This window comes from Trichechus manatus, unplaced genomic scaffold (assembly GCF_000243295.1).
Source record: "Trichechus manatus latirostris isolate Lorelei unplaced genomic scaffold, TriManLat1.0 scaffold00010, whole genome shotgun sequence".
NCBI classification, from domain to species: Eukaryota; Metazoa; Chordata; class Mammalia; order Sirenia; family Trichechidae; genus Trichechus; species Trichechus manatus.
The window spans coordinates 2,409,074-2,434,453 of record NW_004443946.1 but is presented as its reverse complement, the minus strand read 5'-3'; the positions used below and the strand labels follow the sequence as shown (position 1 = coordinate 2,434,453).

Sequence of the window (25,380 nt, the reverse complement as noted above, 5' to 3'; positions counted from 1 at the left end):
GTCATAAAACAGCATGTGTGTTACTGTTACATGAGAAACTATCTGTTCTGTAAGCCTTCACCTGAAGTACAATAAAATATTTAAAAAAAAAAAAGGGGGGGGGGAATGCAGAACAGAATGTAAAATTCTTATGGACTCTAGACTTCCTGGAGCCATGAAGGTTGGATGAACCCCTGAAACTATTGCCCTGAGATAGTCTTTAAACCTTAAACCAAAAATATTCCCCAAAATCTTCTTAAAACCAAACAGTAGTTTAGCTTAACTAGTAAAAAATGTCTGCCTTTAGCATTACACTCTTTTAAGAACTATCTACATGGGATCAAACTGACAACAGCAACTTGAAAGATTAGATAGGAACCTTAAGGGACAGTGGATTTATGTCAGTGGGGGAGGAACAACTCAGAAAAGAGAATGAGAATGGTTACACAACTCGGAGAATATAATCATTGTCACTAAATGGTACATGTAGAAGCAGTTGAATTGGTGTATGTTTTGCTGTGTATATTCTCAATGACAACAACAAAATAAATAATTAAAAAAGAAAACCCTACGGAGCACAGTTCTACTCTGACACACATGGGGTCGCCATGAATTGAGATCCACTCCATGGCAACTGGTAATACACAGATGACCCAAGAGGCTTGTTTTGTTGTCCTCTCAGTTGAGTAAGATAAGTAAGAACTTAGTCCCCTGTTCCGTTGGTGTCTATGAGATGCTAAGAATGAGGACCCGAAATTTTCTGCAGAAGTTCAAGGAAAGCAAAACCACTACCACAAATAACAACAACAAAAGAGGGTGTGAGGAGGTGTTTATACAGTTATGTGGAATTGAAAAAACTCATGCCCCACTGGTGGTCATGTAAAATGATAGAATCTTTCTATAATTAGATAAAATAGGCATGAAGAACTATAAAAATCCCTTTGTCCGACCAATGCCAATTTCAGATTTTATGCTACACAAATAATTACAAATGTGCACAATGATGTGTGTATAAGGATAGTCATTTAAAATAGTGAAAAAAATTATATATAGCAAGTGTATATATTTGATCGTATATTGGTTAGGCAAACAGTGATGTATCTGTGCAAAGACTAAGCAGCTATTATACTGTGCTATTGAAGAATATTTATTATGAAAATTTTACTATGGGAACAAAGCCAATCTTTAAAAAAAAATATGTATATGTGGAAAAAATACTGGTGTTATTTAAAATTAAATAAATAGGGCTGGTGAGAATTTCGATAATGAAAGTGTTTACTTGGGAGTTGTGCAGACATTTTAAGTTTATTTCAACTCCAGTGGGTGTATAAGGTTTCCAAACAAGTGACATGAAGGTGATAGTTTTCTGCAGGACATCTTAGAGAATCGGTATGTCCTTGATATCAGCTCATTGAAGGGAAAGGAGACTAGCAAGGAAGAGAAAATTGGGGCAGGAATGAGATCAGAGCAGCTCCAGTTTCTGAGATGACGAACTGGGTAACGTCATTATGTATTTGCTGCTAATCTTACCTACTACCCCCACTCTCCCAAAAAAAAAAAAAAAATGAAGTCGGGGAAACTTGCAGAGGGACTGAATACCGTGAGATTCCTCCTGGCCTCCTGGCTTTGCTAGGACAGGACCTCATGCTGGGTGCCTCTCCCTGGCCCACCAGCTTCAGGGCTACTACTGGCCCCCACAGGAACCCCAGGCAGAAGGACTAGAGTGGCTGTGTGCTCTCTGGGTGCTCTTGGGGCAGGGACGGCCAGACAGGGAATGGTGAGCTTGAGCCTGTGATCCTGGCAACCGCTTATGGGAGTTCCTATTGCTTTCCCTCCCTCCAGATGAGGAAACTGAGCCTTAGAGAGGTTAAGTACTCCTGACATTGGTAAGAAGAGAGTGCTAGGATCCAAGTCCATTTGATTCCATAGCCCAGGCTCTTTCCATGAAGTCATGCTGCTCAGGAAAGTGTTAGCTGGATAGGTCCTTGTGACACATAAAAATCCTTTTAGAAAAATGCTAACATGATCACTATTAAATTGGGAGCTGTAGACAGTAGGAGCTGTACTAACTTCGTAGGAGAAAGTGTTCTGTGAAAGTGGAGCCAAGAGGTTACTTGAAAGAAATGAGTTTTGAGCTGAGCCTTGAACAATGAGGAAAGTAAATCTCTGCCTTCTTCCCAAAAACTGCTCAAGATGCAGGTCTTACTAATAGGGATTAGCAGGCTGATCCTCCTGTGAAAAGGCTGGGAAGGCAATCATGTAATCGTTATCAGCTAGAAGATTTTTCCTGTTGACTAATTTTCAGCTGTTTTAGGGCTTAGCTATACCGTCTAGTCAGACCAGTCAGCCCTGGAGGCTGCCACACCATCTTGGGCACCCTGGGGAGGAGTGCCAACCTTCCACTCAAGATCTCCCTCTGAGACAAAGCTAATCAGGAGCCACCCTGTTACCTTTGTGTCCGGAGGCCCCTGTGTTCCACAGGAAGCATCATTCAGAGACTGGTGAGAACTGGCGTAAAGACTACGTCTAAAATTCTGTCACTGGCTGACATCAAGGGAGGACTTGAAAGCCCACATTGAACATCTGGATCTTGTGGGGAGATTCCAGGAGAGACGAGTCATTGTGGAGCTTGGTGCTAGTGGCCCATGGAAGCAGCTGCCTTGTAAAGGGCTGTGCGCATACCGAAGCACGGGATGATGAGGCTGCCCATGATCTCCTGTGGAGGCAGGGAGCACACTGGGAAGGAAAAGGAATAGCTGATAATGGCGGACAGCTTTCCTGTGATGTCTTTTTTATGTTGTTCATTCTCTCTTGGCCTCTCTTCTCCTTTCCCCTTTTCTGCACCCCCTCCCATCCCACCACTGGCCTCTTTCCACATACACCCTCACCTCTGTCCTCCCTCCCCTCCTTGGTCTCCACCTCCATCTCCCCTACTTCTTGGTCCCCCATCTGTCTCTTTTACCCTTCTCCTTGGCCTCAGCCTCTCTCCTCTCCCTCCATAGCCCCTAGGTCTCTGCTCATCGCTTTTTTTCCTCTCTTGGTCTTAATTTCTTCTCAGCTTATCTGCCTTATCTCATCTCTGTCTTTCTTTTTTTGTCTCTCTTTTTCTAGTCTTGCTCAGTCTCTAGGTCTTTCTTTCTTGGTCTCAATCGTATCTTCCTCTTCAATTTTTTGTCTTCATTTTTCTCTTACTTAGAATGAGGCGTGGGTTTACACTATAATTGGAGTCTCTCCCTTTGAAGTGGTATGTTCTGAATAGGCAAGGAGGTGAGGATGTGTAGTGAGGCTGGGGGGATGTTCATTGGCTGCAGAACTTCCTGGGGGCGCTAGTCTTGGGTTTTGCACATACTTCATTTTCAACCCCTTCCTATTTTCAAATGGATTTCAGAACCCTGTGAACTTGGCAGAAATGTAGTATAAAGGGCCTCAGATAAGCATCACCTGTACGCTGCAGTCCTTTGGAGGGCGGTGGTGTCTCTGGGAACGGTTTACCGGGTTAGGTAAGTGGGTCAGGAAGGGGAGTAGAAAACAAGGGTCTGCGTGAGCAATTCCAAAATAAGAGTATCTGCACCATAAGGACAGGATTTTCTTCTTCATTTTTGGAAGTGTCTTTAGGTCATTTTGGACAGGAAGTATGAATCAATAAATGACAAACTATCCATCTTCTCCTCAACATGTATAAAATAATGCTTTGCCCATGACAGGTGTTCAGTAATGTTTAATAAATATGAGTTAAAGGGCATCTTTGAAAATCTCTTTTACCTTCCCGTGTATGTGATATGGATGCTACTTCACTCCAGATCCTCAGCTTGTGATTTTTGCAAAGAAAGCATCTGATTGAATAAAATAGTATTTAGGCTTCTGGGTAGCTATTTCAGCCTCCTCCTGATTCTTCATTGCTTGGTCTTTGGCTGTCCATGCAGAGGATTTAGGAGAGCTCAGAGCTGCAAGTGATGATCTGCGTCACACAGATGGCTGGTGGTTAGTTTTAAGAGAGAGTAAAACATATGCCCTGTGCTGCTTGGTCTATAGTTGAGGAAGCTGTGTTTTCACTGCTGTTGGGAAGAGAGCTAGCTGGGGGAGGGATGGGGTAGATGAGTGTTGGTTATTTTCCCATCCAGCTTCTCCCTTTCGAGTGACCATTCTCCTTGACATTACATTTCAGTTTTGTTTTTAAGTGTGAGACCTTCTGATTAAAAGTCATACATATGCATGATGGTTTATCCTGATTCTGGTACATTATCATAGCTCTGGAGTGTCGTTTCTTGGAACAGATGAGATGTGGAGTAAAGAATGTGGTATCTGAGCATCCAGGCTTAGCTTAAATTCTAGGGAAGGAAGGAATATTATGCTTCTTTCATCTTTTGAATGTCCTGATTACAGATTTTTTTCTTTTTTTGGCCCACCTGCTCTGTAATAGTCTGTTAGTTGCTTCCACATTACTCTAGCAATCTTAAGGGGATTGGATGAAGGTTTCTCTATTGTCCCCTACTCAGGCCAAGCATTTGGTTTGTGGAATAAAGCATAGACCATCTAAACTTGGTCAGGTAGAGCTGCCTCAAAGGCACCTTGCAATAATTGGTGTTTTCGTAATAAGCTCTCTAGGGACGGTGTCTAAGAATCCTCTAGACAGGCTGGACTAGTCTCCTTTCCTTCAAAGCCCCCCTCCTTTTTTTTTTTTTTTTTCCTGTAGTGATGCCAAATAGGAGAAATGGGAAAGAAAGGAAAATTACTTGGAAGCTTGACAGTCCTGGTAGAATCATAAGTGTACTTTCAAGGAAATAAAACACCTACGTCAAGGCAGTTCTTTATCACTGTTTCACTGGCATTTCACGTACCTCCTTGGAGCTCATGATTGAAACAGTTACTTAGGCATATATTAAAGGAAGCTGTGTGATGTAAACAACTTTATTTCTAAATAAACCAGATAACCTCATATTACCTGACCTGGCTAAAATTGCTCCAGAATGAAATCCTCAAATATGCAAAGTACATCTGGCTGTGCTCATAAAATAAATAAGCTTTGCCCCCAGGCCTGCATTTTTGCCACTCTTCCAATGGACATGATGAGGGCGGTATTAGGCATTCTTTAATTTGGGTGTACAAGATCATCGTTAAATCCCCACTGTAGCCTCCCTTTTGGTAGGCTGCTGCTGTTGACTTCTAAAGCCCTGATTGAGATTGATAATGGGAATCACAGAGTTTTCACATACTTAACAGAAACAATGGTTGTTGAGCACGAGTGTCCTCTGTGGACCTTCGTACCTTTGCTGTATTTCTTTCCCTCTTATCATTTAAGCGAATGCTTTAAATAGGAGAAGGATGTGTGAGCGTGTAAGTCTAAGAGGTGACTATTTATAAATGGTGTGATTAGTCTAATTCCTTAGTGGTCACATAGACGGTTTGGGAAATTCAGTGATGAGGAAACCTTAATACCCTGTGCTTCTTTTGTATCGTAATATCTCTCTCCAAAAAAGATTAAACAGTTTAATAGATTTCTTTAGAAATTAACTTTGTGATGTATGTACATTCTGTGAAAAGTATTGGTTATTATAAACATACCAAAAAAAGTTCCTGGCAATGCAAAAGTAAATCAGCAAGTAAATAAACCAGAAATCCACAGGGTCCCTGATGGTTCACAATCTTTTACCTTCTATTGCTTAGAAAAATCGCCATTTCAAATCTATCACTGCTTTCCATATACTATGTGGTGTATTTAGTAGTAAATAACTAGGTAACCATTTCATCCACAGCTGGGCTTTGGATTAAGTCACGATGGATTTTTTTAAGAGAGGCACTTTTCACACATTACTTTTTCTCCTCTGAGAAAGTACAGCCTACATTATGAGTTCCTTTGCTGTGGCCACCCCAGGCCATGATTTTGTTCTCATGCTGTGAAAATCCATGTTCCATTTTTGGAGTTCATAACTTTTGCTTTCAATCTTTTCTGAACTCTTTTAGTCACTAATGGTGTATCTTGTTGTCTGCCACTAAAATTTAAGAATATGTAATAAATTAAGGATGGTTCTGCATTGCCTCTTATCTGACTAGCATCTGTGGGTGTCAGCTGCCAACAAGGAGCTCAGGTGTCTGGGCCACTCCTGAATACTCACAAGCTGACACACTCTCTTCTGATAAAAGGTACCTTCAAATATGCATGCGATTTTCAATATAAATTTTGTATGCTTAAACACTTCCCGTAAGAGAATTGCTCAACCTAATAAAATGAGTTGGCTGGGACTTTTAAAAGGCTGGATATAAATATCGCTAGAAATTATATAGCTAGCATAAATACTTCACTCTGAGCTTTGCTGAGCATTTTCAGAATGCTTCTGATCACATTTGTGAATATAGTGAAACCTGAGCTTGTACCAGAGGAAGGGCGTTTGGGGGAGGGGATGGTTAGTCAAACAGGGTTACCAGTCCTCCCAGGGGAACTGTGAAGTCTTGGCTAATCTCTGTCGTGGTTTCAGTGGTGAAGAAGGAAGGGTTTTGTTCCATTAGTTCTTAACTAGTCAGCCACCCATGTTTTGATGATATGTGTACGTACCTCATCTAAAAATCTGCATGTTTGAGTTCAGACATATCTTGTTAAGATTGTCGTGTTCAGACAGAACACATACTGTGTTCTCCAGAGAGACAGTATGTCTGTGTGGACAATAAGACAACCAAAATCAAAGTGTTGTCAGTCTTTTGTATTTTAATGGAATATTTTATTCTCCTAACACTGTGCAAGATGCTAAAACATCTCTAAGAAGAGATTTAATAGAGTGAAGTATTTATTTTATTGCTTTAAAGCTATTCAATGTAGAGAATGGTTACTGTAGTTGGTGGTGGTGGGTGAGTGGCGGTGGTGGTGAATGTTGACCCTAAGATGTGTTATGTTAAAAAGCTGATGTCCTTCTTTAAGGTCAAGAGATGACTTTTCTTTTTGCATACTCCTTTTTATTTTGTACAACATTGGAGCTCATGAAGAGAAAAACAAAACAGCGTAATACACCATTTTTCTTAATGTTGTTTCTCATTTGCTATTTTATTGTCCAGCTTTTAATTTTATAATGAGATCTTGATGCCAGGTTTCATGTAAGGGACTAAGCTGTCATTAATTGATTAGAATCCACTGTGTTGGTGTCTTTGTTCTGTCATCCTGCTTGTCTGGTAGATCAGAAAGCGGGATGGTTTACAAAGGAGTCATTCAGGTAAGAGAAGGGTGGGTTTCAGACTAATTGGTGTGGATACTAACTTTACAGTGCTGATATGGTGTTTGTTTTATCATCATTTTCCAAGACTTCCTCCAAGATATTTCTTTGTTAGTAAGAACTCAATATTTCTCTCTCTGTCTCCCTTCCTTCCCCTTCCCTCCCTTCCCCTGCCCTGCACAAAACACCAGCCTAATAAACATAAGAGAAAATATGACCTCTCCCTTTGTCCTGATCTTGAATCTGCACTTTTTAAATCAAATCCCTCGCTGCTGTCATTGCATCTCTCCCACTATATACAGATATATACTCCAGATGCGATAAATCATTCAGATTTAGCAGCTCTGCTCTGCATCTGACCTGATGGCTCCTATACGCCTACTTCCACCACAACTAACAAATGGTGGTGGTTTATTTTGGGGCAGGTATAAAAAGCTGTGTCTGCGGCTGTATCAGCTAAGAACTGAGATTGCCATGTAATGTGGCCTCGTTTCTTGTCTCCTTGCCCAGACTGCTCACCAGAAGCTCAGCCCAAATATGTTAGAGGTGGTAAGCGTTACGGACGAAGGTCCCTACCTGAGTTTCAGGAATCTGTGGAGGAGTTTGCAGAGGTGACAGTGATTGAGCCACTAAATGAAGCAGCACGGCCTTCACACATCACAGCCAGCGACTGCAATGAGGTAAGAAATTGGACAGGCACGTTCATCTTGATCACGAGTGTGGTTACCCATGTCATTGTGGTGCAGACACAAAACAACTGAGGGATTTATGGGATGAGATGGACCAACCACTTGCTAATAGTATTACTTGCCTTTTGGACATGTATGGCTAATCTTTTTATTTGAATGTTTTCACCTCTGTTTCAGTTTTTAGAGATCTGATATTTCTCTGTGTGCTTTATGTTTATACATTTTGAATTCAGTATTTTCAAGATACCTGGGATCTGCTACTTCTGGCTCTTTTTGCGAATATTTCTGGCCTCTATGACACTATCATTTTTAGTTATGTAAAGTGATAACCAACTATCCCTCTTCCCCACACACTACAGAACAGTGCCCATGACAGGTAAGAAATGAAAGAATGTTTTTCCGGCATTTTGAGAGCCTGCATCTTGTCTTTCGTGGTGAGACAAAGCAGCTGTAAAGTTTGGTTTGTGCCTCAAGATACTGAGCAAGGGCACCTTCACAGTGCTGGGTAGTTGCTGTGCTTCTTACAGGTTCTGTCATATCAGGCAGGTCTCCCACATTCAGAGATTCTCCAGCCTCTCATCTCCCTTCCTTGCATTTTGCACACTGCCACAATCTACCAACAAAGAAGAGGCAGTACCATTTTCTTTTTTCTCTCCTTACGGCTCATTTAGCAGCATCCCATTTATAGAACACGGCTGAAAGTGCCATGCTGAGCAAGCTCTAAATATTTCTTGCGAATTCCAGCTCAGACTGCAGCTCCAAATATTTCAGATACTAATAACAACTGGAAAAGAGACAAAGTGCCTCAACTTTCTTATAGTTGTCTTGGATTGTAGGTTGATCAGAGTGTGTGTCTGTGAGAGAAATTGCTGCTAAACTTTCAGATTCAGCTTATTAAAACCTATAGGAAGTTGGAAGCCTTGGTGGTGCAGTGGTTAAGAGCTCAGCTGCTAACCAAAAGGTCCACCGTTCAAATCCACCAACTGCTCCTTGAAAACCCTATGGGGCAGTTCTGCACTGTCCTATAGGGTCCAAATTGACTCACCCACAACGGGTTTGGTTTCAGTGGGATATAGGAAGCTTACTACCAGTAATGTTCCCAGTAATCAGACACCTAGCATCCTCAACTTTCCAGAATAGCCACAAACCTAAAGATAACTGGAAATATCTCAAGTGTTGAGCATAAATCACACTGGCAATAAGTACTGAAAATTAGAAGAACACATGACTGATCTGCCAATCAGAACAAGTTTGCAAGTTTTTTAAACAAATGATACCTGTCCTCACACCAGAGGAGAGGAGAGGAACAGTGACAGAAATGTGAGCGAGAACAGAGGAAGAAAAGCAGCAGGAGGAGAGGAGAAATGGAAACCACAAAAGCAGTATGATATCAAGGTGGGTGGGAAGTGACTGCAGGAAACAGAAACACCCATGAGAAGCAAGAAGGAAAATGCTGCTTACAACATCACATACCCCAGACTTACGAGAAGTTAGAAGAAAAATGCCAGACTTAGTCTGTCTGGGGCAGCGGCTGCTTCTCCACTGTGGGTGCAGTCCATTTCAGTGATCCCTCACTTTTCTTGGGTCCCTTTGAGAATTGAGATAGAGACATTTCCCCAGAAAACCACATATGCTCACATGCACAAAAATTTTACATACAAAATTTTCAGGAGGCAAGTAGTTTGCTTACTTCAGCGAGTATGATGTTCGTAATACTTGTCTCACTGTAGGGCAGGGTATCATTTTTTTACCCACAGTCTGTTTCATAACTCTGGGTAATGTGCAGTGTGTTTGAGACACTTTTCTATGAAAAATGGTTAAGATATGTTTCAACACTTTAGGGCGTAAGCTTTTGTTATCTGGAAAACACTTTTTAATCTAATATCTCATTTCCTCAACCATTTTCAATACTTGAGGCATTATTATTTGGTGATAAGAAATTAAACGATTATTTATTTTTTGATACTATGGTTTCTAGTCACTCCCTGAAAATACCCAGAAAGTTCTTGAACAGAGCTGACTTTATTGCTGGCAACATATTTCTCCTATCCTTGTTCTTATCTACCGCCTCTTAGTAAGATTTTCTATTTAAGAGATGAGACTTCGGTTTCATGTATAAATAAAGATAACATTTGAGACCCAAGTGTGGACAAAGTCTTGCTGCATGTGTCCTATTAAAGGGATACTTTAGGATAACCATTTCACCCCTGATGTACTACAGATTCCCATAACCCCTCCAGGAATCTCTAAATATGACCTCTTGATGCTATGTTCAGAAGATTTAGTGTTCAGCCACCCACCATCAAAGAGCTGTAGGTAGAGGCATGAAGAGGGTCATTTCTCTCCATTTCTGTTCTTCTGAGGACCCCTACTGACTCAGCTTTGATAGTGTGCTATACCCCACACTAGAAAGGCTGTAAGAGTGCCAGAAACTCCTTTTTACCCTATTTACATTGCCAAGGCTCCTCTAACTGCCTCTTACCTAAAAATAAAATGTTTTGTAAGCTCAGTTGAGTCTGTCAGTTTTTTTTAATTGATTCATCTCTTTATAAGATTAACAACTTCATATTTGACCTTTTCAGTGTTCCTATTGGCAGTAAAAAGGGCAAATCCCACCTTTGTGCGGTAACTCTGATCATAGGTCACACTCGCTGCTTTCACCAATGCATATAGTCTGACAGTATTGTTTTATCAACTACTGTGTCAAGATAGCATTCCTGTTTCTATGCCAGTTTCCACAGTAGCTTCAGCAGTTTAAGGTGCTCAGTTGGCAAACAGCAGTTCACATGCTGGGCACCATGGGCTCGCTCTAGAAATTCCTATCCCTTCTACAGAAGCGTCTAGCTCTCCTGGGATGCCACATAATCGTCCCCATCCTGGAGTAGAGGAGTGCACTGTTGCCCCCCAACTGGACGGTGTGGGGAGGAAAAAATACTCAGTGACTGTGGTGTTTATTCTTAAGGGAATAAGAAGTTCAGGATCGGTCAAGAGTTCTTTATTGTACTGTTGGTTTCTTTTTTTTTTTCTGCTCTGCTTTGGTTGCCTGAGGCCTTTTGTCTCCTGCCCTTGGGTGTTGAGAATTTATTCCTTGGGTGTATTGTTTGTTGTTCGTAGCTCACAGTTCACCTCAGTGCCACCAGACAGGATTGAAGGAGGCAGCGGGGCTAGGTCTCCCCTGATGTGAATATTTTCTAAGGAATAGTCAGATGCGGAGCTGGAGGCAGGCCTTCTTAGTTTTGATTGTGGGTTTTCCTTTGAGTCCTGGATTCTGGCTTAGGGAAAGGAGGAATTCCTATCTTGCCTTTGGACTGCGGTTTCTCCTGCTCAACAACATAGCCAATTTTTCTTAAAGAAGCTTTGGAGTTTTTTTGATGAAGACAATGAAAGGATCCAAACCTGTGGTTGGAAGTTAAATGAAGAGGAAGCCTGGCCTTTATTATACAAACTGGAGACTAATTATAGCTCTAGGATAAATCAAGTAATCATTTTATTTATTTGAAGACTTGGGGTGGGCAGTGGAATGAAATGGTGTCACAAGAACCTGTTACAGCTGTCCCTAGGGTGGCTCCCTTCCTTCTAGGATCTCATCATCGTGTGAGGAAGCCATCACCCGAAGATACAGAATAATAATTCCTCCCCTCTTTCCCTCTAGGGCTATTCCAGAGTAGGAGAGGTTGCTACAGGTTGACAGAATTCATACCTAGACTCGTGGGATAGTGGTTCACAACATTGTTTTCTACATCGTTATTTGGGATGCCCCTTCCCATAAGCACGGCCAAAATGATAGGTAATTTTCAGCAGTCATAATGCTCTGTACTCTACCTGTAACCCTTCCCCATCAAGAAAACAATGAAGTGCAGGGGAGTGAGAGTGATGCCATTATAGAGATCACTTTGAACCAACTAAATTTATTTTTAATGTAAATCCCTCATGAAGCTTCAGGGTTCATTAGTTGCAAATGATTGGAGCCCGTCTCATGACTGTTCAGGTCACACCATTGTGATATGCCACTGTGGAGGAGAGCCCACCTTGTTCTATGGGATAACAGATGCTCCGCTGCCTCGGCCTCATCCCCTGGAATAGAATGTATGGAAATAAACTTTGTTATCAGGTAGTTTTTTTTTTTTTTTTAAATCATGTTCGTCTTTTGTTCCAGGTTATGTATGTTAAAGCCCTAACGTAAATCGTAAGCTTTTTAATAGTCTGCATCCCACCCTCACCCCCAGTGCTTTTATCCAGCAATTTAATTCTTTCCTGCTGAAACAGAAAATATCTAGCCTAGCTATTAAGCATGTCTCCCCCACCGTCTTTAGTTTACAAGGCAATAAAGCCATTCCATAGGAAAAGGCACTGTAATCTTGCTAAACTTTCAGTTCTGAAATGTGTATTTCAGAATTTCGTTTGGAAATCCTGAAGCAGAATGTGCTAATTCACGAGTGACAGGTAGGTTCCGCCATCACGCTGAAATGTGCATTGGCGTCCAGTTTAGTGTGTTTATCCAACAAATGGGTCCCTTGGGAATCTGACCCTTCATCTAGGTGGTATTGAAAGAAAAGCGGCGTTTTTTTCTTTGTTCATGGGATCATTTTCACTCAAGGCAATTCAATTGGACGTTCTATTCTGAATTAAACCAGACTAACAAAGGACACATTCTTGATTGTAACTGAAGGTGTGATTAATGAGAAGGATTTGGTTGTCATTTTTTTTTTGCTTAGTTAATAAACAGAAGTGAATTTTTAGGCTCAGGAGAGGTGTTTTTTGTTTTTTGTTTTTCTTTTAATGAAGATGGCTTTTATATGCAATGGCTACTCAACTGACCTTGAATTTTATGCTCAGGTTTCTTTTGAGAGTAGGTGGAAGGAGAAAAATAATTCTCAATTCTACCCTCTATTAGTCAGACCGTGGAGGAAAGGTCACACAATTAATACAACTGGGGCAGGGCCACTTCACTTTTTGCCCTGGTTGAAAACAGGGGACACCTTGTTAACTGTTTTCCTCCACAGGGAATGAATCGGGTCTAGTGAGATTCTTATCAAGAGTAAGGGGCTTTAAACAATTATTTCTTCAACAGTAGACAATAGTAGTGTAAGCCAAAACCTCAGGCTTTCACATTGTAGTTTAAGTGAGAACCTGAGAGAACAGTTAAAGCCTATTGCTGCATTAGCCCAAGAATGGACCAGCAAATGAAGTCTTTGTGTTGGGACTGTGGGTAGGGCGATGCATGGTAGTGGTGGTTTAAAACTTTAAAAACAAAAAACTGTTTTTACTGCCCTGCATAAAATCAAAATTCCTCAAGAAGTGTGAAACTGACTTATCTTCCCATTATGTTCATTTTTATATATGTATAACTTTGCAGCTAAACTTTATGAATTATTCATTTACATTATATAGAGTCAATATTTAATTCTGGAGCAAACTTCTTTAACTAACTGAGAGTAGTTCTGCTACGATCTTTTGTAGTTAAAATGGACCTGTCATCCTATTACTCCCGTTACAGTCCTTGACTTTGAAAAAAGAAAGTAATTTCTTTACTGATGCCATTTATCATTTATTTCCATCAAAAGATGTGACATCATCAGGACAGATTTTTTTAAATGGAATTCTAGAGTTTCCCTTTGTATTTCTTAAATCTTATTAGATTATCTGGCTGTTTCCAGAGATGAAACACTCATTCAAGATGCAATAGTAGATCACTTGAAAGTGATATAAAATAGCCCTTTCAAAGTTAGTAAATTGTCTCTTGTCTTAACACAGATGCTTTCAGACATTCAGGCTTTGGTGTCCTGGAAGTCTTCTTGGAGGAGTCCAGCCCTCACCCCTACCTCTATCCACAGTGTCTAATATTGTCAGGAAGTAACTAAAACATACAGCACATAAAAAATTAGAAAGTTAATTTTAGTGATGACAGTAACATTTTTCAATTACACCAGTAAATATTTTCCAACTAGAAAGGCAGTAATTCATAAGTGAATCAACAGATGCCTGTTAAGTAACCCTGATGAGCAGGATACTATTAGCAGATGTATTAAAAAATCCCTTTCCAGGTGACGGAAAAATTTGGAAACAGATAGTGGTGATGCTTGTACAACATGATGAATATAATTAATGTTACTAAATTGTACATGTAAAAAATGTCAAATGGCAAATGCTTTGTTATATGTATACTTAATTGATGCTTTTGAATTATGGGGTTGGTGAAGAATATTGACTATACCATGGACTGCCGGAAAAATGAACAAATCTGTCTTGGAAGAAGTACAGCCAGAATGCTCCTTAGAAGCAAGGATGGCGAGAGTTCATCTCATGTACTTTGGACACATTATCAGGAGGGACCAGTCCTTGGAGAAGGACTTCCAGCTTGGTAAAGTAGAGGGTCAGTGAAAAAGAGGCAGACCCTCAACAAGATGGATTGACACAGTGTCTGCAACAGTGGGCTCAAACATAGCAACGATTGTGAGGATGGTGTAGGACCGGGCAAGTGTTTCGTTCTGTTGTACATAAGGTCACTGTGAGTTGGAACCAACTCAATGGCATCTAACAACAACAACCACCAAAAAAAAAGCTTTTTCCTGTAAGTACTTTAAATCCAGTGAACCAAAACCAGTCCCCAGCCATTGGTGGGAAAAGAGGCTTAAGGTTCAAACTCTTTTAAATTCAGCATTTCCTCATGCTGTCAATACTGAAGGCTTTTTTAGCAAGGTAGCAGGATGCATCTAAATTTGTGTGTGTTTAAAAATCATACATTAATGCTTGTTATCCTCAGCACTTACCTGTAGCCTTTAATTGCTTTCAAAGATAAAGGAACTGATTTGCATTCTAGTCATGACTGTCCTGCTACTGAGCCGCTTGTCCATGGATTCAGAATACAGAGCTCAGGAGCTGCCCCGTCCGGCCCTCCATTGCCTGGGTTGCCATCAAAGGCAGGACAGCAGGAGGTGAACTGCAGTCCTAGAAAGTGTGTCACAGCAGAAACACAGCCAGCCCTGTTGGGTACACATAGCTTCCAGTACTCTGCTCAGAGTATGGGATTTACAAATACTTAGCACTATTAGTGAGTTACACCATGGAGACAGTGTTTTTTAAGTCCTAAAGTTTTGATCAAGGAGCCCTGGTGGTGCAAATGATTAAGCACTTAACTACTAACCAAAAGGTTGGCAGTTTGAAACCACCCAGCAGTTCCTCAGGAGAAAGACCTGACAATCTCCTTTCGTGAAGATTACAGCCAAGAAAACCCAATGGGGCAGTTCTACTCTGCCACATGGGGTCCTATGAGTTGAAAATGACTTGATGGCATCTAACAGCGATAACAAAGTTTTGATCATAGGCATTCTCCTTAAACTGATTTGTTTTCTTTAGAGAAAGCTTTTGCCTAGCGAGGTGGTGGTTTTAGCCACTTTCAAGTTGGCCCAACTCAGAGGGATCCCGTGCACAACAGGATTGTACTGCTCTTTTAAAATGGACACTATGGCTCCGTTTGTTTGGGGGATGCTTTGTTATTCTACTAATTTCCTTCCTCTTCTCTCCCAGCTTGCAAGGCATTCCCCTTTAAAAAACAAAAAACAAAAAATCCGCTTCATACTCTGAGGCTGCAGAGATCAGCTCAGCAACCTCTGCTGGGAAAGAATAGCCCCGTGTGTGCCCCCATAATCGTTTTAATTAGCTGTACATTCTGGGGGCACAAAGGTCTACGCTGGAGCAGATGGTGTGTGGGGGCAGTGGCTGCACTATCGTGGCAGGGATCGCACCAGGCCTAAGGGCTGCAGATGCTGGCCCAGCCTTGGGGCTGGAAGCCCGGGTCGGAGAGGCTCAAGCCATCTGCTCTGCAGTCCAGCAAAGCAGGTGTCCCTCCAAAGAATGCATTAGCAAAAGCTATGCTGCCTGCACACGGGCCGACGTATGCAGGGAACCCTTGTCCAGCTCTGGGATGACCTGAGCACCGGCCACAATGGCCAGCGTGACATTGAGATGCACGGGCCACAGGGCAAGTGCAGGGCTCCCTTTGTCTGCCTGAGGGGGTTTGGGGCTGCCTTCTATAGCAGCCATTTAGGGCCAGGCAACCTCTGACCCTCTTCCCTCTCACTGTCAATGGGGCTGTTGGCCAGCACACTTGGCATGGTAATGAAGAAGCTCAGGAAGCTCCTGACAGCTTCAGTCACCCATGGGACCCCACGGAGCCCACAGTGGGGGAGTGGTGGTGGTGGTGGTGATGAAGGGCTAGTTTCTAAGTTGAATCAAAAGTTGGTTGCATCCTCATAACCACCATGCTCAATGTAGTGTTTTTTTAAATTTTATTGTATTTTAAGTGGAACTTTACAATTTAAGTTATTCTCTCATACAAAAATCTATACATACATTGTTATGTGACCCTAATTGCTCTCCCTATACTGTGACAGCACACTCCTCCTTTCCACCCCTGATTTCCCATGTCCATTCAACCAGCTCTTCATCCTCTCTGCCTTCTCATCTCCGGACAGAAGCTGCCCATTTAGTCTTATGTATCTGCTTGAACTAAGAAGCACACTCTTCACGAGTATCATTTTATGTCCCATAGTCCAGTCTAATCTTTGACTGAAGAGTTGGTCTTGGGAGTGGTTTTAGTGCTGGGCTGACAGAGAGTCCGGGGGCCATGTCTCAGTCAAAGCATTAAGTCTGGTCTTTCCCCAAAGCTGTAGTTTTTAAAGAAAGTCTGAGCTCTCCTCTGCTACCTTGTACTAGTTTTGAAAACCCCAGTAGTGGGAAGAGTAACTGTAGTGTCTATTTATTTAACACACTTTACATTAATTTGTGGCACGCACTGCTCTAAGTGCCTTACAAATATTAAGCACGCCAGGAAGTAGGAACTATTGTTATCTACTCACCCATGAGGAAATTGAGGCACACAGAGGTTAGGTGGCCTGCCCAAAGTCACACAGGTGGTGGAGCTGAAATTGAAATTGAGTTCAGCTCCAGAGTCCAAACCCTTAACCATGTGCAATTGTTCTAACTGAAATAATAATAATAATAGCGAACATTTCCTAAGTGCCAGGCATATGTCCCCATGCCCATGAAGTAGGTAGGAGTATCAGCCTACTTTGTGGATGAAATAAGGTCCTGAGGGGTCACAGAAAGTGGCAGAGTCAGACTTAACCCAGACAGTCCCTCTGCCAAACCCTTGTGCTTAATAGCTCTACAATTTTTGCCTCCAGAGTTGGAGAAGTCCCACAGAATGAATTCATTTTTAAAATTTATTAGTACCTGTTCTTCCTCCAGAGGCCTGGGGGCACAGTGGTTAAGATCTTGGGCTGCTAACCAAAAGGTTGGCAGTTCGAATCCACCAGCTGCTCCCTGGAAACCCTATGGGGCAGTTCTGCTCTGTCCTGTAGGGTCTCTATGAGTCAGAATCGACTCAATGGCAGCGGGTTTGGTTTTGGTTTTGGTATTCTTCCTCCAGTGAGAGGCTACATAAAAGTGCAAGGGGAGAAATTAAAAATTCTTTCTCATGAATTAAGTATTGAGAACCAGTTCCAGCAGTTGTCCGTCCCACTCACCCCAACCCCAGCTTTCCCAAAGATTTTCTTGATTATCTTTCTACAAGTGCTCTGGGCTGATGTGTGTCTAAAGGCCACCTGCCAGGCTTTCACTGGGCTTCGTAAACCAGCAGCAATTAAACAACCCTGTTCCAGAATGATGCCTCCTTTTATTGGTGTTGTGCCAGTACTGCAGCCGAATGATCTAATCCCCCCAACCTTCTAACCTGCCTTCCCCTCCCTCTCCCTCTGCTTTTTAATTGGAACTACTGGCCCCAGGCAGTCAGAATGAAAATAAATGAGCTGTGAATGAGTTGAATCTTCCCCGCCAGCACCCCCTGAAATTGCAATTTAATAACAAACGGTCCACTGCCATGTGCTTACCTCCCTGTTATTAAAGGAACAGGCCCTTGGTGGAGGCTGGAGAGACACATCACATATACCTGGGCGGTAAACTCCGGCTCCAGTTGAGGTGGTCTTGAAATGAAAATTTAGCCATTAGTGTGAGCTTGCTTCACTTCCTAGCAGGCCTGGTCCTGGCTGGGTCTTTGTTGCTTACAAACTATCACTGGAGAAATGCTTGAAAAACTGTTACTCCCAGAGATTTTGACTCACATTTAAGTTATCCCTTACCTTACCGCCCCCACTTGCCTTAAGAGTTTATGTGAAATCATTTAAGCTATGGGTGCTGCCTTGGGTTTAGAAGGCTATACCGTACCTGGTGGCGTGAATGGTTTGTGCTCGACTATCCTAAAGGTTGATAATTAGAGACCACCCAGTGGTACTATGGAAGAAAGGCCTAGCAATCTGTTTCTGTTAAAATTACAGCCAAGAAACTCTATTGAGCAGTTCTATTCTGTAACACATGGGGTCTCCATGAGTCAGAATTGACTCAATGGCAATGGGTTTGATCGAGCTGTCTCAAGAGTGCCACTTAAGGTTGGCCTCAATCCCCAAGGCAGGTCTCAGATGAGTGTCCCTGGTCTTTCTACACTCCAGTAAGCTAAGAGGCATTGACATCAGCAGGGGTCACCCTTCACAGCAGCACCTGGACTTCCCACAAAGCTTTCTCCATCAAGTCCTCAGCAGGAGGATACTGCGGACAGTGCAGAGCAGAACATACCAGAGGGAGAGAACTTCTTACCCTCCCTCCACCCCCAGGTCATGGAACATTAATTTGGTGAGAACTTGCGGGCAGGTGGACAAAGCAATATTGAAAATTGTACCTATTTATACTGCATAAACAACATTTATAATAGTAAAGGAAATAAAATTGTCTCCCATAGTCCCTCCACCAAAATGCCCCTATTTTTATGATCTCTATTTCCTTCCAGTCTTTGTTTCATTATATAAATATTTTTGCAGCAGTAGTCATATTGTAGATAGCATTTTTGTTACGGCTTTTCATTTAACCATTCATTAGATGTTTTTCCATGTTCCTACATGGTTTTATAATTATACTTTTCATGACTACATTATGATGTATCATAATACTTCATACCCCATTGTTGAACACTGAAATTGTTTTCAATAATTTACTGTTGGAAAAAGTGCTACAGTGCACATATTTACGCATATAGCTTTTTTCTTTCTTTAATTTTATTGCCTTCAGAAATCAAGTGAGATTATTGGGTCAAAGAGTATGAACATTTTTATGGCTTTTGATACATAAAGCCATTTATTTTACTAAAAGAATCTTATATTGCTACCAAAAACAAAACAAAACCCATTGCCGTCTAGTCAATTTAGAGTCATAGTGACCTTCTAGGACAGAGTAGAACTGCCCCATAGGGTTTTCAAGGAGTGATTGGTGGATTCGAACTGCCGACCTTTTGCTTAGCACCAGAGCTCTTAAATCACCGTGCCACCAGGGCTCCATATTGCTACCATTTCATAATATATGAATAGGCCTATTTTAAATCACACCTTTGACGATATAAGGAGTTATATTTTAAATATTTTGCTAGTTTAATTGGAATAAAATAATTCTTTGATTTTAATTTGTACTTTTTTGATGGCTGTTGAGATGAACCTTCCCCCGATATTTGTTTGTGTAGCCTCTTATATGAATTATCTGTTTGTGTTCTTTGAATATCTGTTTGGAGATTTCGCATTTTTCTTACAAATTCATATAAATGATATCTCCCCAGGCCCACCTAAATTAATGCTTTAAATTTAAACATGATAATAAGAAAAAGTTCTGCAAATATAAAACTAATACATATTATGTAAACATGTGTCCAATAAAATCACAAATTTTTATAGTGCTTATTGTATGCCAGGCACAATTCTAAGCACTTTACGACAACTCTATGAAATACGTACTATTTTATTTCCATTTTATAGTTGGAGAAACTGAAGCAAAAGAGGTTAAGAAACTTGCCCAACCCCAACCTAGTAAGTAAGCGAGGATTTGGAGCCAAGCAGTCTGTGCTGTAATCTCTTCCTTCAATATGTTAGTTAGGGGTGAGGATCAGGGAAAGAGGACAACAGGGAAGAACTGTCCTGGAAAGTCAATCCAGAATATGCACCCAGTCCCATAAGACTCACAAGACACTGGAAACAGTGTATTGGAGTGTCTTGCTTCTCTGAACTAATTGCTCACTATTGTAAGATGAATTGAGTCAGTAAATAATTTTTTTTTTTGCTGCAAGATATACACCTTTTGCTTTAGGAACTGTTACTAAGGACCTTTTGAAGTTGTGTGTGTGTTGTATTTTTATATCTGTATGTGCCAGCTGGGCTCTCTTTGTGTTTGAGTCCAGTGGTACATATTCTCTGGCCATTTCTCCTGTCTCTGCATTAAAAATCACCCCCAGACTGGAGAAACCCTGAGAGTATGGCCCCCGGACACCCTTTTAGCTCAGTAATGAAGTCACTCTGAAGGTTCACCTTTTAGCCAAAGATTAAACAGACCCATAGGACAAAACAAGACTAAACGGGCACACCAGCCCAGGGCTAAGAACTAGAAGGCAGGAGGGGACAGGAAAGCTGGTAATAGGGAACCTGGCATCGAGAAGGGAGAGTACTGACATATCATGGGGTTGTTAACCAATGTCATAAAACAGTATATGTACTAACTGTTTAATGAGAAGCTAGTTCTGTAAACTTTCATCTAAAGTACAATTTTAAAAAAAAGCAAAAACAAAAACATCACCCCCTGCTTGTGATTTAGTAGTTTTTATTTTGACCAACTTAGATCTTAAGTAGATCATAAAAACCTGTTTTGTTTTACATGGAGTTAATGGATTTAATTTTAGGGTGGTTTCAACTTACCTACTGAATAATAATTTTTGCAATTTTGGATGCCAAAGTAGTGTCAGCATTTAAATCATTTGCTCTGTGAGTGTGGAGGGACAGGACACTTTTATTAGTGAGGTTTTAATGATTTTTAAAAATTTAAACAGTTGAATTCTTCCCAGAAGCAGCAATGTGAGAAGAAAAAAAAAATCCCTGGAGGACTACTTCACCACTCTCTCCTCCACCACCACTACCACATCCCATATTTCCACAAGTTTGGAGATGTTCTTTATGCAGAAATATGGGCTGAGTGAGCTAATAAAATTATAACCACAAACAAGCGATCAAAAAATTAACACTGAGCCCTAATCCAGTTTCCATAGATACCATGTATATTAATGACTTTTAGTTGTAATCTGATTGAGTTGTCTTTGAACATTGAACTTACGTATTTTTAGTTATGGCTTTACAATGTTTTCTGTGTGGCAAAAATAATCCGTTTCAGTATTGCCATTTTGGGGTTTCAGTTTAGTGTGGCAAAATTTGATGAACTCTCTGAGTAGGTGCTGTCGTCAGTATCTTTCTTAGTAAAATTACAGAACTGTGAAATCATGGTATACAACTGTCCCTCATTTTAAGAGGAGAGAATTAGCACTCCTGAGTATAGAGAACAAAGCAGAATGTGTTTAGGTTGCCTGAAAGAAGAACATCAACTCATCAAGCTACTGAAAGACAATGTTTAACCTCTCTAAGAATTTTAGATGGCATGAGGAATTGAAGATCTGGAGACAGGAGTCAATCAGCCTTATTTTCCTGTTGAGTTTATTTCGGGATTCCAAAAAATCGACTAGTCCTGTACAGGATCCTCAAACATCCATGATCTCTTTATAAAATTCTTGTTCACCCATCACAGAGGATGGGCTGGTTATTGGTTACCAAAGGCAGCCTCACTATAAAGTGGGATCTTTGATAAGACAGGAGCCCGGTTTTAAAAGGGGAATTCACCTTTTCTTAACAGGGTTTCCTGCAGTGGTTGTAGAACCTCCCCATAGGAGTGACTGTTAGTTGCTGGAGGGGCCAAAGCCGCTGCTGACCTACTTGCTGCCACTGGTTGGAAGCAGACCCATACCATGGGTATGAGTGGGGCAAAGGCTGGGTTTTGATCCTGACTTGTGCCGTTGGCTAGGCGCTCATGTTTGTATGGCCTTGGAAAAGACCCAGTAGTACTATAGAATGATAGGTGGACAAAATGGTCCAATTCAGATAAATTTCTCTACTTTTAAGGTAATTTTCTGGTAATGTACATTTTATTTAAATTGAGCTTTCTAGTCTACCTATTTTGGGTTGCACCTCAATCTCCTTGCTTTCCCACAGACACACCAGACTCATTCTTGCCTCTTTGCTTCAGGATATAGTAACTGCTCTTTTGTTTTCACTTGGCTGTTGTCTTAGTTTGCTAGGGCTGCCATAACAAAATACCACACAATGGGTGGCTTGAAAGAATAGAAATTTATTTTCTCACAGTTCTGGAGGCTAGAAGTACAAATCGAAGGCTGTGCTCTCTGTCATCTCTAGGGGAAGAGTGCATCTTGTCTTTTATCAGCTTCTGGCAGTCTAGGGCATTTCCTGGCTTGTAGATGGATCCTCATATGGTGTCTTCCCTTTGTGTATGACTCTATTTCCATGTCTGTCCTCTTTTATAAAATGACACTCAGAAGAGGTTAGGAATAGGACCCACTACTCTGGTATGACTTAACTGTTAACATCTGCAAAGAAAAATCTCATTTCTCCAAACAAGGTCATATTCACTGGTACAGGGGTTAGAACTTCAACTTATCTTTTGGGAGGACACAATTCAATCCATAACAACTGTCTCCAGCTCATCCTTGAGATCTCAGTTTAGACATTGCTTCTTCCAGGAAGCCTACCCTGATCTACCAAGTCTGAAGTATTCCATTTAGGTACTCTCAGAGCATGAACTTCCCCATCATAGCACTTAATAACCAGAAAACCAAACCCACTGCCATAGAGTTGATTCCAACTCATAGCAATGCTGTAGGACACAGTAGAACTGCTCCCATAAGGTTTCCAAGGCTATAATCTTTATGGAAGCAGACCGCCACATCTTTCTCCCATGGAGCAGCTGGTAGGTTCAAACCACCAACCTTTCAGTTATCAGCCGAGTGCTTAACCCCTGTACCACAAGGGCTCCTTAGCACTTAATATACTACAATATTGTACTTCCTGTTTTCTTCATCACATATAAACTTCTTGAGGCAGGAAGTATGTCTGTCCTGTTCACAGTCATATTCTCAGAGCCTGGCACAAAAGCGAGCACTCAGTAAACATTTATGAAGAACAAATTCATAAATGCATGCATACAAACCCTTGTTGGTTGATGGATTCTGGAGTTTTGCTTGGTTTTATTTGTTGTGGTAGGTTTTATTGTTGAAAAAGTGATCTTGCAAATCCTTGGTAAAATATAGCAGAAGACTGTGGTATTTCTTATGAGACTTCTCTTGACAGGCTGGTTGAGGAGGACCCACTGGGATAAAAGTACTGGAGTGTCTGTGAAATCATGTACTCCTGCTGCTGCTGGTGATTTCAGAGCCCAAGAGTGACCTGGTCTTGGAGAATCTAGGATAGTTCTTTCTGCATAAGTTCTTAAGCACACTTATCTTTCTCTCTTGCCTTCTCTAGCACTGGAAGACGCAACGCAGTGAGGAATATGAAGCAGAAGGTAAGAGCTTAGGGTATTGGGGAGGCTGGGAAGGAAGGGCTGCCATTCACAAAGTACTCTTCATACCCTGCCTTCCTGTATCTCTTAGCCTTGCTCCTTAGAGCCTTGCATGCTGGAGGCCAGCTGGGAATCAAGAGTAGGAGCAATAGCAGCAACAACAAAAATAATTCCCAATTGTAGCTCCTAGTGTTAAAATCCTAGCATTTAACATAGTGCAAGAGATGGCAACTAAGACGCAGAATTCCACTTACAGACTAATTACTGTCTTACTAGACTTTTTATTTAATTTGTGAACAATCCTAAAGTAAATTATTAGTTGCCATCGAGTTAATTCCAACTCATGGTGACCCCATGTGTGTCAAAGTAAAACTGTGCTCCATAAGGTTTGCAATGGCTGATTTTTCGGAAGTAGATTGCCAGGACTTTCTTGCATCTCTGGGTGGACCTGAACTACCAGCCTTTTGGTAAGCAGCCGGCGCATTAACTGTTTACACCATCCAGTGACTCATCCAAACTAGATAATGACCTAATTAGAATGTATCCCTTGACAGGTTTCAGATGTATTTATGCAGCATAAGAACACATTGATCCTCTGGCCACCAGATGGCAATGGGGTTTAGCTAACAGTCTCAGACAGCTTCACAACCTGCCTGGGGTTAACTGCACTTAAGTATAATTGCAACGTGTTCTCTAGGTTTCCAGCCTGGAAAAACACAGTAGTAATGGGCTTAATTTCCGTCAATAAATGGCAGGGGTAGCATTAAATGGTCTTCTCAATCCTGCCAGGTTCTTCCAGGCATGCCAGTTGTGCCAGTAATTATGTTTGAGTGATGACTTTGCAGAATCTCTAAGATGTAAGTGGAAGATTTAAGTAGAAGTGGGAACTTTTAATAGAGGATAAATAAGCAGTTTTGATTTTTAAATAAGTAGTTTGAGCCTTAAGTCTTCAAATAGAACTTATCCTTAATATGTAGGTAGTTAGGAGCTTGCAACTTGCAATCATGGTTTCAGTTTGGATTGTTTGCTCCGTGTAGATCAGAATATTTGTATGCGTAGATTTAGGAGCAGGCTAATCTTGAGACTTCTATCATGAAATTATTTCCTTCTCAGAAAAAGCAGCTCTTCCCTAGAAAGAAAGTGGAGATAATACGATCTGGTAGCTATAGTTGAAACTGGGTTTATCAAGCTCTTTGGAAGAGTTCTCAACCAGTCTTCTCTTACAATCACACTAAGCCGAAGTTTGTGCATATTTTTCAGTTGGAATAAAACAAGCCTAGAACCTTGTGCAGGATTGCACAAGAAATGATCAAAGGTACCTATTTGCTCTAGTTGTAGCATAAAAACTAATGGCTCCATTTCATTTGAACTTTAGGATCAAATCAAAATGGAATTAACACTTATAGTCTTTTTCTTATGATACTTATTTTCAAAAAGCACATTTTCCTTTGAGAACAGGCTTCTCTCTCTCTTTGCAATTCCTTTGGAGACAAACACAATACATGCCTTTGTTTCAGGCCAGTTAAGATTTTGGAACCCAGATGATTTGAATGCCTCGCAAAGTGGATCTTCCCCTCCCCAAGACTGGATAGAAGAGAAACTGCAGGAGGTTTGTGAAGATTTGGGGATCACCCGTGATGGCCACCTGAACCGAAAGAAGCTGGTCTCCATCTGTGAGCAGTATGGTTTACAGAATGTCGAGGGAGAGGTAAATCTTCCAGCGTCTTTTTATTCAGGAATAATAGTCATAATAGGTAAACTGGCCATATTGTGGCTGGGAACAGCCATAGTGTGGTTTCCTACAGCATGTTAAAAAAAAAAAGTTGCTGTTGAGTCGATTCTTGCTCATGGCAACCAACCTGTTTGTGTCAGAGTAAACCTGTGCTCCATAGGGGTTTTTTTTTTTTTTCCTTCCTCTTTTTTTTAATTGTACTTCAGGTGAAGGTTTACAGAACAAATAGTTTCTCATTAAACAGCAGTACACATATTGTTTTATGACATTGGTTAACAACCCCACAACATGTCAACCC

General features: G+C 41.2%; 1 protein-coding gene across 7 annotated transcripts in view; it reads left to right on the top strand.

Moving 5' to 3' along the window:
• The window catches only part of NIN (ninein), a 107,925-nt gene that overhangs the window by 29,605 nt on the left and 52,940 nt on the right, over positions 1 to 25,380 (top strand). For all 7 annotated transcript variants that reach the window (XM_023726173.1, XM_004370852.2, XM_023726172.1 and 4 more), the window contains 3 exons: positions 7,689 to 7,858; positions 23,314 to 23,353; positions 24,868 to 25,058. In XM_023726173.1, coding sequence (XP_023581941.1) covers positions 7,689 to 7,858; positions 23,314 to 23,353; positions 24,868 to 25,058 — 401 coding nt within the window. The remainder of the gene's footprint in view (positions 1 to 7,688; positions 7,859 to 23,313; positions 23,354 to 24,867; positions 25,059 to 25,380) is intronic.